Raw genomic sequence first — 11,827 nt, 5'->3', positions numbered from 1 at the left:
AAGATCATATCAGGTGTAAGAATTGATTACAACCCCCAGTTTTTGTCTGTAATCAGCTGCTTCTTTTTCATCCCAGGGTGCTGAGGGTGGTGCAGACCTGGACATGATTACAGGCCTGATAGAGGACACTCTGTTCAGCACTCAGCCAGCCATGGTCCTCAACCTCAAGACATGCACATCCAGTCCCTTGGTGAGAAATATGCTTTTTCGCTACCTTTGCTACCAGCAATAAAACAAACTAACAGGAACCTGTTTATTCATTAAATAAATGGTTATTACCAGATGATATTTCTTTTGCATAAAGGAACAGTGTGTAAGATTTATGGGGATGTAGTGGCGTTACCGGCGAGCTGAAACTTCTCCAGGTTAAGATAAGTTAGTGGCCAAAGGGGCGGGGCCGGCTGTTGCAGATGTGTCCATCAAGGCTGACACAGCTGTTCACTTTACAAGGATGAACAAATATATCATTTATGTCTTCACTTTGTATTTTCCATGACTTTCATTGCACAATTAAAATAACGCTAATAAACACAGTCAATATAGCCTTTATGAGTCTTTTATAATTATGATTTTACTCTCCTGTTGGCACGTAGGACCACTGAGAAATGTAATTGGTGGTAAATAACATCCAGACTAGATTACTGCAACAGCATCCTATACGGTTCATCATCCAAAGTCCTCAATAAACTCCAATACATCCAGAACTCCGCTGCCTGCCTGCTCACCCACACCCGCTGCTGAGAACACATCACCCCTACTGGCTCCTCATTTCACACCGCACCCCCCCCCCTCCTCGCCCTACCCCCTCGGACCAAGCACCAAACCTGGGGGGACAGAGCCTTCTCTGTTGCTGCCCCGACCCTTTGTATTGCATTGGCGTGTTTGCTGAGGAAACACAGGGCCCGGAGCCGTCTGGCCGTCTGGGTCCACAGAGTCCTGCAAACCCGGCAACTCCACGGTGAATTTCACCGGCTCGTACAGCTCCAGAGAGCCCAGCCTCCGTACCCGAATCCCGGTCTGCAATTGGCTGCTGCTTCGGCAGCGGCGCTGCTCATTTGCATAAAGTTCAGCTTCTCTCAACTTCTACTTGACGCTCTGGTCGCTGGCATCGCGCCGCTCGCTGCAGCCGACGCCCCTGACGCCCTTCGTAGCAAGCGTACATTGAAAATGAATGGCTGCCGGCCGCTTATGACGCTCATGACACTTTTGGTGTGAATGCACAGTAAAGCATTGAGTAACATTTCAAGTAAACGTTTCACCTTAAAAGTTGCCGGCAGTTGACCCAGTGAGTTATTTTTTCTCAGACTCCAGCTGCTGCGAGAGGCAGCAAAACATCCTTTCATTTTATAGCTACAGTTTACTAATAAAACTCGCCCCGGTATGAACAGTGGTTACATGAGCCTCAAAACCAGCCACAACTCAGCCCTGAGCAGAGTGACCGTCCTCTATTGACCAATCAACAGACTGCAGTGTTCACAGCTCCACCTTTTAGTACCAGATCTGTGTGCTAGGTACCCCAACAGAGGGGGAACCAAAAATGGGAATGATACGGAACAGTTCCATCGGTACCATCCACAACTTTTCACAGTGGAAAAAATGCATATCGAACCGAACTGTACCATACTGCTTGGTGGAAATGAGGCTTTAGTGTTCATTGTTCAGGAGGTTAATACCTTGACGCTTGATTTACACTGGACGTGGAGGCGCCCTGATGTGTTAACTGTTGTGCAGCCGCCTGTCAGCAGTCGTCTGGCTGTTCACACCAGAGACACATGTCTCAGTGCTGGTCAGCAAATGATCCTATCTAGAACCAGTATTTGGTTTGTCCGTATACATGGTGGTGCAACATTGCAGACTCAGTGGATGAGCACCTGCATCCTATGTAGATATAAAGGTTCATTCTAAAGTACCAAAAACACAAGGATTCTTATTTTCAGGTGATTAAACACTAAATAAAACATATATTCCATTTCTGCCTATATATCCCCTAAATCCGACACACTGATCCTTTAAAATGATTTTGTTGTATGCTCTGAACGCTCTCAGGCCCCCATGGACCATCTAACAGTGGGATTGAACTCTGCACCCCAGAGTGTCTTGGTGAGACGACTCCTGCTCCGGCAGCTCAGGGTGACCTTAAGTAAAGGTCAGATATTTCGCCTCAGCATCACATCATTTCCGCCTGGCTTCCTGCAGATTGCCAAGGTCTCACTGTCTCGCTGTGTGCATGCAGGTCAGTGGTCTAAATCAGGGGAGCTGTGCTGCGTCCTGAGCCTGGACCAACCCTCCACAGAGAGGACAACCCGCTTCCTGTCTGTGCCCAGCAACCCCAACGCCCCACTGGAATGGAGTGAAGAAATCACTCTGTAAGATGGCAGCCGTGATGTTGAAACTGCTGTGTCATGATTGTGCATGTTTAACATTAACCCTCCTTCAGACGGAGCAGTTGTGATTATAACTAGAAGATTTTTGTACTTTTTATCTCACTGATTTGAAGTAGATGATGTCACATTATTCTGTGCACCAATCAGGATTTGGCAGCATTTGATGACAGTCTTATTGTCACTGTCAATCAAATCTGATCAAACCATACTCACACAGGATGAAGCAGCCTTTAACAAAAAGTTTAATAAATAATATGACTTTGACTATTGGTTATATATCATCAGGAATAGTAATGTTATGTTACATTATTTTAAATTTAAAGTTTTTTACTGAAAAATCAGCTCAAGGAGAAGTGAGATTTATCCAATTAATTTATTTTTTGCACAGAGGGGTTTTTTCACCTCTATTCTAACACAGTTGTTTCGTGTGTGTTGAAGGGAGCTGGGCCTCGAGACCAAAGAGCTGAGAGTACGACTTCTGGAGCGGAACGGCAAAAGGGAGCGTAAGGCATTGCATGATAGCAATTTACTACTGGCTGCTGTTCAGAAACCTGATCAGCAGGAATGTTTAGACTGCTTAAGCAAAATCATCGATGCCTGACATGCACTGTTGGCAGGCTCACTGTAGTGGTTAGCGTTTTGGGATGTATATAATGTCAGGGGATGCTCCCATTTTGGCCTCAAAACTACAGTCAAGTAATGGCTTTCATGCTGTCCCAAAGGATGGACAGGGGGCCCATGGCTCCTTTTTTCCCTTAACTTGAGAGGGCTTGTTCTCAGTAAATGTTTTGTTCCTTATAATCAATATACTCCTTCAAACTGAAGCTGTATATTTGTCTTGGTAAGGAAAAGGACAACCAGCCTAATTGGAGATCAATGAGTCACCTAAAGCGGGATTTATACTTGTGCATCAGCTTTATGCAGAGCCTACACCCTAGCTGACGCACATGGCCTATGCTGTTGTGAGCATTTATACTTCTGCGGTGGTGTGTCTGTGTCACTCTGCAGTTACACCTCCAAAACACTAGTCGGCGGAGGAGGTTTCTATGAAGTGCTACAAAGTTTAGTTGATTATAACACACATTAAACACGCATTAAACATGGCTTAATAGAGACAGTTTCAAACACGAGTACACAAATCAGCTCCACTATAACTCACAGCATTCACAGACAAAGCACTTGTCTTTATCTGGACACATTTTCCCCACAAATACAACATGCTAACGTTATTAGCACAAGGCTATGGCATTGTACATTGTATACATTAGCCTAGTGGCTAGCGAACTTTTCCTGAAGCCAGGGACAACAGCAACATTTAACAAAGGTAACTTTACATAATATGACTCCATTAGAACTCACAAAGTTCACTGACAAAACAACTGTCTTATACTAAAGATGTTTTCCAAACAAATATAACTTGCTAATGTTATTAGCACCAGTCTATGGCATTTTACATTGTATAAATTAGCCTAGCAACGAGCAGAGATTTCCTCTGCTCATATGAAGCCAGGATGAATCGCACACTTAACGGACTTAAAATGCTATTTTTGTGGAGGCTTTATTGTCTTCACAATTTATTGTTTCTTATCTGTGAAATTAAAGTAAATAAAAGCTTTGTTTCCACTGAGGGAAATGGTTTCAGTTTACAGAAACAGACAGGAGGTCTGCGTCGCCGCAACGTGTAGTTACATTTCTGGGGAGGTGTAAGTCAAGCTATGACATAGGGTACGGCACAGACTCTCCACAGACGCGGAAGTATAAATCCTGCATAACACAAGTATATATTGATATATAACACGTTAAAACAGTATTGTCGTATAACTCAACTTTTTTATTAACTTATGTGCACAGCACTTAAGTCAAAGACAAATTTCCCTATGGGGACAATAAAGTATATTGTATCGTATCGTATCGTATCGCATTGTATTAACTGTACCAGTATTAGTCTACACACATCAGATAACTAGTAATATTAACTCTAAAATAAGAAACCACACTGTATCAGTTTGCAATTCCCTATCTCTCATATTGACGTAGTTTTCAGCTAACCTACGCACAACAACAGCATAATAGAATTTCTAACATTATTATATTATATATAAATTATATATTATTATTATTATATTATAATATCTTAAGACTTTTCTTTATGTTTTAATTTGTGATAGAATTCCTGCCCGGCCACGCCTCCATCGCCTTGGACCTCCGGTGCAAAGTTCCCACTGGACAACATACACTGTCAATAAGCCCCGGCCACGGCTTGGCACCAAACGCTACGGTCACAGCAGAGGTGAGTGACAAGATGCTGCACATTTCTGTAAAACTATGGAAAGCTCTTCCAAAGCCATTCTCATGCTTTTGAAGTGAACAGTTACATCACAGTTTATTATCTAACATCAAGCAAACTGCTCTGAAACAAAGTTTCACAACAAAAGGAGAGGGAGTGTTGTATAACAGCTGATACACAGTCCATTGTCATGCCTGTGATTGCTGTCGCGGATGTTTTCTGGTGTTTTCACTGAACAACTGGTTGCCTTTTTTTGCCTTCTTGCGATCTTTAAACACAACATAAACAACGGCTTTATCTCTGCAGGCTAACATGTCATATCAGCACACTCCCTGCTGTCCTGTACCTCCCCTGCAACCTCTCATACCTACACTGATTAGTCATTGAAATTTCTTTTCTTTGTTTAAATACAGTGCCCACGTCTTGAATAAAGTTCACTCATTTTCAAAGGTATAATTTGCAGGATTTTTCTAAAACACAATGTACAGACTCATGCAACAGTAACCTCCCTCAAACATCCCTTATGACCCACTACAAGTGTGTAACGGTGTATTGATCTGCCCTCTTTCTATATTTTCTTCTATTTTGCTGTGTTTTCGAGGTGCCTGAGCACAGTGCAGAGGTGATGTTTGAGTTTTATAAAAAGGTAGTGGCCAGATCAGACTGTAAGCAGCATGCATCCAAGAGCAAGCTATAAAAATGGCAGACACAGCACAGAAAAAACGCCAAGTGGTTAAAGCTGGGTTTGGGTCTTAGGGTGCTTTCACACCTACCCTGTTTTGTTCAGTTCAATTGAACTCAATTTCCTTTGCCCCCTAATTCCGGTTCATTTGGGCAGGTGTGAACAAACCGCACTAGGGCACGCACCAAAACAAGTGAACCGAGACCTTCTTGAAGAGGTGGTCTCGGTCCAGATACAAACAGTAACTGAAAATTCCTGCATTGTATCACTTTAATGAAGTGCCAACCCCTCAACCTGTTTTATTTTCCAAATAAAAACCATTCTTTTTCTTTTTCAAGTTACTATATGTGGAAACCGAGGAGCCCCGCAGTGCACACAACGCTCTGCCACTTCGTTCCTCCCTCACCCCGACCAAGAAAGTCGATGTGGACCGAACCATCATGCCAGATGGAACCATCGTCACCACTGTCACGACCGTCCAGTCTCGACTGAAACTGGACCGCAGTCCAGGTAAATGGACAGAGTAAAGTATTACATGGTGCCAGAGTGGGTGAACATGATGTAAAAGAATGTGGTGATTATATTAACAATCGTCGTGGTGCCTTTCAGGTGAATCACCTCTGCGTTCACCTTCCAAAGTGGAGGTGACTGAGAAGAAACCCACCATCCTGTCAGACGGCAGGAGCAGCACCAGCCCCAACCTCAGCAGTGAGTTTTTGACTGCAAGGCCAGATGATGTTTTACATAACAAATGCAAAGTAGGATAAGAAGCCAGCTGCAGTGAAACATGAGATGAGAGGAATGCTCTTTTCAGTTTACATCATGCACTCTCAGTGAAGGTTCTCTGGGTCACGTAAACCTTTTGTTGTTTAACAAAAGATTTACACAGAGAGACCTCTGGCTTTACAAAGCAAAGAGTAAGGAAATCGAATAAGCAGGACAGACGAAGTGTGACAAGTTCAACTTTATATATGATTTCTCTCAGACAATAAAACTTTTCTTTTTAGTTGATATTATAGTTTTTTTATCCACCTTATTCCTGGCCCCCAAAAATTATGGGCTCATCTTCTGGCACTGAATCAAAACCAGCACTTTCCAATGGTAACAGTTAGCTAATGGTACGCTAATCCTCTTTCCTAAAGTGATTGGGAAATAAATTATGTGGAGCACACCACCTGTTACACCTCAGACGGTATATTGTGATCACACCTCTGCCATCTCTGACCGCCGTCTCAAAGCATTGGTAGGTTTAATTTTTAACCAAGCATGTTAGCGGTTAGCTTGCCTTGCTACGTTAACAGAGCCCGAGCTAGCTTACTGTAAATAACTACTCCTTTTACACCTACCTCCTTTCGCTATCTCACCGGAAGTTGCAACCATAATTATTATAATAGCGCCCCTAGGAATAAGGTGGATATATTTCTGGTTCACCATTAATTTTCAAATGGATGTGCCCTGCAACAAAAATCAATTTAATAATGTGCACCCTCTTGAAAAACCATTTATCATGGTTCACAAGTTTAGTGCTGATTTACATATTTGTGTTTTGTTGATCAGAGAGCAGCCGCCTCTCTAATGGCCTGGATCCCGTTGCAGAGACGGCCATTCGGCAGCTGACGGAGTCCGCCTCCAAAGTAGCACGGAAGACGCCAACAAAGAGGAGCACGCTGATCATCTCAGGCGTGTCAAAGGTCAGAGAATGGAAACTGTTTCAAATGTAGCGGCAAGTGGAGGTCTTGCCATTTCTGGTAAAACAACACAGAAGTAAAGAAGGTAATTTTTAGACATGCAGTACGGTATGTTTATTAAAGTGTATCTGCACGTCAGTTACCTGCACAGCTACGTCTTTTGATGATTTATCAAACTTTAATACACTAGCCTTTAACAAAGTCTATGAAACCAATTTTGAAGGAATCTAAAATACAATGACGGAGAGGCAAAATGAGTTTAGTCTAAATTTAGTTCACAGTGCCAGCCTCCCCCCATTGGGCCACATTATAGGAGAATTAGAGTCCTCTGACCTGATTCTTGCCTGAAAGACTGTAGAAATGTTCAGTTTGAGAGTCTGCACTTGAACTTGACACAAAATTAACTGGAATGTGTCTTGATGCTAAAAAGTGTGTTGCATATATTAATCTGTTTTTAGGTTGCAATTTCTCTAACGCCTTAATCGTGCTCACATTTTTAAGAAGACACTTTTGATTCAATATCTGTCTCTCAGCAGGTTCCGCTCGCAGAAGATGACTGCGCGTTATCGAGCGGCTACGCTGCAGCCATGGACGCAGCCATGCACGGCAACCATTACGGGGCGGGGCATCACCAGGACCCAGATGAAACCACACCCTCGGACGTGTCGGAGCGCCCGTCTGTGGATGATGTGGAATCAGATACTGGTTCAACTGGTGCCTTGGAAACCCGCAGCCTCAAGGACCATAAAGGTAACAGTCATCACAGTTTGCTGCTCGGTCTGCGTCCAGTAAAACAATCGGAGGTTAAGTTTCCAACAACATCGTTCAGTAGTGTCTTATGTGAAGTGTAAAATCAGTTCAGCTTTCAAATATTGGTTTTGCAAATTGTTTGGCTGCATGTGTCACTTCTTATTCGACACTGGAGCATAAATGAAAGATTAAAGATGTAAATTTTTAGTTTTAGTTTTTAGAACTGTTCTATTAAATATTATAGTTTATTTTAAATGCTAACAAATCTTTTGTAGCTTTACATAATCCTCAAAATTTAACACCAAAACATCAATTGAGCACTGACGTCAAATGAGGCCAGACAACATGATGGACTCTACTGCCCTCTGGTGGCCACACTGCAGGAAACAACCAACCAGACATATGTTGTGTTAAATGGATCAGTGACTTCTATTTGAATATCAATACAACAATAAAGATTTCTCATGAAATCATTGAATTCATTCATAAAACTAGTAGCTGTGAGTTTAGTTACTGCTTCTCAACAATGTCCCTATAGTGTAATAATGGATTACCACTTAATTATACAGGGTTTCCAGGGTCATGGAAAACATGGAAAATGTATTGAATTTCACAATCATGTTTTCCAGGCCTGGAAAAGTCATGGAATTGGTAAATGTTTTGGAAAAGTCATTGAAGTTTTGTTGTATGTAATGGGATTATTATAGTAATCTTTCGTGGATAACCCTTCACATAATGTAACATCACGGTAAATCTATTTTCCAAAGCTGACGACGTAACGTAGCTCTAATATGTGTTGATTTGTGACATTTTGCTCACCATTGCGTACGTTTTTCCATTTTCCCGTCCTGTTCTGTCTCTCTCTTCATGTGTGCTGATATTTTGTTTGAATAGAGTTTGAATCTGATATGTTTGAAAAATGCCAGGTAAGTGGGACAAGTGAGAAAAATAGGGATGCACGTCATCATTATGGGCCGATATTGGCTTTAAATTAAGTATCAGAATCCAGAAACCAACATGCTTTTTCTTAATTTGCACAATGAGCAAATATTTCACGCGTTGAAAAGTATTGTATTTTATGTCTCCATCTGCTGGTGGGCCATCATGATAAGAGTACGCATGTATAATATGCCGTTAATTCCACTACAGAAGAGACTTGATGATCATTAAAACAGGGTGGGGAAAAGTGGATATATTGATATCTGTATCAGTTAAGTATTGGCATATCGGATATCGGCAAAAAATCAAATATCATGCATCCCTAGAGAAAAAAAAAAAGTTGTTATGGGTCCTTGAAAAGTCATGGAAAAAGTGATGGAATGAAAATGTGCATGATAGTGTGTGTGAACCCTGATTATAGTGACGCATTCTGTCTGCTTCCTTTTAGTGAGCTTTCTACAGAGTGGGACCAAGCTGTTGTTCCGCAGGAGACATCGAGAGAAGGAGCCCTGCCTCAGCCAATCCCATGAAGACATCTCCAACATGGGCAATAACTTTGCTGCCACCGCGGCCATCAGCCGTAAAAAGTCCGGCAGCTTCTCCAGGCGTCTCATCAAACGCTTCTCTTTCCGCTCATCAGGCAAATCGAAAGGCAAAGCTACCAACGGAGGAGCGGGCTCACTGGATAACTGATCATTAGGGCGGGACATGGGACATCCTGACTTAAACGTTGTCTGTTGTCACTGTCGGAAGAAGAACTAAACCTTGCAAGAGTCCAGTCTTGGACAGGCTGAACACCCCGGGCGGGTTGTCAGAGGATACCTCTGGGAGGGCTTTCCTCAGGGGAGAAATGATTGCACCTTCAGGACTGAAGTCACGTTTAATCACATGTGATTATGAAAACTGTTTCTTTGAGGAGAAATCTGCTGCTCAGTGAGGGGAAGGTGATACAGTTTGAACACAAACTACAGCGGGAGTGTTCGAGCGTGACTGATGGTGGGAATGCTCTTATACTATTTAATGATATAAAATGCCAATATGATGCTATCGGTTGCACTTTGGACTGTTTCATAACAGCACATGTAAAATTCCTAAGTTATATAACAGTTATTTATTATTATGTGGTTCTCATGAAACAAGTGCTATTTATTTTACCCCCCCCCCCAAAAGACGAGTCATCATGGTTGCATCACTGTAAAATAGAGACATTGCTGTGTGTTCTTCCCACGCTGATGTAATTTTAAACACATAGTTTCAGTAAGTTAACAAATGCAGTCTTACCTAGCAGTCCATTCATAATTGCTTATACGTTGGTTTTAGGATGTTGTTCAACGTTGTATCTTATATATAAGAAGCAGAAAATAATATATTTATTGTACTTTTTATTTTATAAAGGTACTTTCTGTGGAATATTATAACGTATTTCAGTTTGCTTCTGAAACCAGCCAGGATCTCTCTTAGACTCCAGCCGGGCAATAAGTTTAAACTTTTTTCTGTCGGTATAAAAGAGAAAACAAAACATGGTCAGGTCCTGTTCTCCTCGTGGCCGCTATCACTCCAATAAGTCAAATGTGCATCTACACATATTACAGAGACTTAAGTTGATGCTCGTGGACATTTCATTAATGCAATAACTCTCAGTCACTCTTGTTGCAGGCAAAATAATTTGCAGGAAATCATAATCATAAACTAAACATTGCAAAACCTATCCTACATTAATTATCATAATGTGTCTTTTTAAATACAAGTCTCACATGAGTGACAGTACTGTACCAGTTCTGCAGTTTCGATTGGTAAAACAGAACTTTGAGATTGATGCTCTGCTCGAAGTTCACGACAGCATGATGGGTGGAGTCGACATACTCAGGGCTAGAAATGAAATGGTTACTAGCAACTAGAGATAAGAGGAAACCTGCTGCATCCTTCAAAGGCAAACAGAAGCAGTGTGTAAAAATGTACATACATTTTTGGCCATTTGTGTTTTTGTCAGAGAAAATCAAAAATCCTTTAACTGACTGCATCGATTATGAGACTTCAGAACAACCAAACTAAATGATTTTGAGAACATTTGCAGGGTATTTTGCATCATAGCTAATAATAAAAGGGATCCAAGAAGTGGAGCCGCTGCTGTCAAACGGACCACATGCTTTACGAAACTACAACCAATTCATAATGCTGAAGAAATGGAAAAAAAAAAGCCACTTCATTGTCTAAAGACACATAATAAACACTATATCGCTGGAATGTGAAACAGACAGCGGCTACAAAATTTAAGAAATGTATGATTTTTGTTGTTATATTTGAAATGTTTAATTTATTGCAAATAAATTATTTTTGGAGCATCACTACATTATTTATGACTACTTTTTAGGAGGTAACAGACATTTGTCACATATAGAATGGAATATGAGACATAGTATGAGGTGTAGTAGTTCAGTGATAATATAGTATAGCAATGTAGTGCAGCAGAATTACCTCATTATTTGGTACACTATGATATAGAATGGGATATTAGACATAGGGTGTAGGTGTAGAGGTTTAGTAATATAGTACAGCAATGTAGGATAGATCAACAATAAACCACTTTTATGGTTTAAGTATTGTACAACAATATAACAGTGTATACTACAGCAATATAGTATCACAGATATCTTACATCATGTCACTGCATATGTATATATATATATAGACATATAACATTACTAGCTTGTGTGGCTCTTTCCAAGGTTTCATTATTCTCACAGGCCAGCTATACTATGTTTCTTTTTACTTTACCAAGAAAAAGCTCTTGAGATTAAAAAGCTCTTTTAGAAGGTGTGTTTTCTTTAAAAATTGCCAAAATTATACCATTTCTTATAGCCAGAAACCATAAAACCATATTAATGTTGGATTTTCACATTTCCTATGGTCCTTGAACCTATTATGTGGGACAAATGCTGCCCTCAGAAAGAAAAACATGAGAAAATCTAAGCTTAAAATAGTGCTATTTAATCAAAATTAAAACGTTACTCATTTTAAATTTGACCAAATAAACAAGAGTGAAAAGTCAAGGCTTTTTTCAAATCCAGGATTTCATCTTCAACTTTTAATCTTTAAA

The 11,827-nt window shown here is 40.9% G+C and overlaps 1 protein-coding gene across 2 annotated transcripts in view; it reads left to right on the top strand.

Annotated features, from left to right (window-relative positions):
- Window positions 1–11,075, top strand: part of c2cd2l (c2cd2 like) — a 30,464-nt gene extending 19,389 nt beyond the window's left edge. The window contains exons 6-15 of one of the 2 annotated variants that reach the window (XM_049592378.1): window positions 77–190; window positions 2,047–2,146; window positions 2,234–2,366; window positions 2,823–2,887; window positions 4,553–4,674; window positions 5,692–5,863; window positions 5,963–6,061; window positions 6,911–7,044; window positions 7,575–7,791; window positions 9,179–11,075. In XM_049592378.1, the coding sequence (XP_049448335.1) occupies window positions 77–190; window positions 2,047–2,146; window positions 2,234–2,366; window positions 2,823–2,887; window positions 4,553–4,674; window positions 5,692–5,863; window positions 5,963–6,061; window positions 6,911–7,044; window positions 7,575–7,791; window positions 9,179–9,423 (1,401 nt within the window). In that variant the 3' untranslated portion in view covers window positions 9,424–11,075. The remainder of the gene's footprint in view (window positions 1–76; window positions 191–2,046; window positions 2,147–2,233; window positions 2,367–2,822; window positions 2,888–4,552; window positions 4,675–5,691; window positions 5,864–5,962; window positions 6,062–6,910; window positions 7,045–7,574; window positions 7,792–9,178) is intronic. The other variant, XM_049592379.1, reaches the window with a different exon arrangement.
- Window positions 11,076–11,827: the final 752 nt, after the last annotated feature.

Source organism: Epinephelus fuscoguttatus, linkage group LG12 (assembly GCF_011397635.1).
Source record: "Epinephelus fuscoguttatus linkage group LG12, E.fuscoguttatus.final_Chr_v1".
NCBI classification, from domain to species: Eukaryota; Metazoa; Chordata; class Actinopteri; order Perciformes; family Serranidae; genus Epinephelus; species Epinephelus fuscoguttatus.
This window is presented reverse-complemented; position numbering and strand designations above follow the sequence as displayed.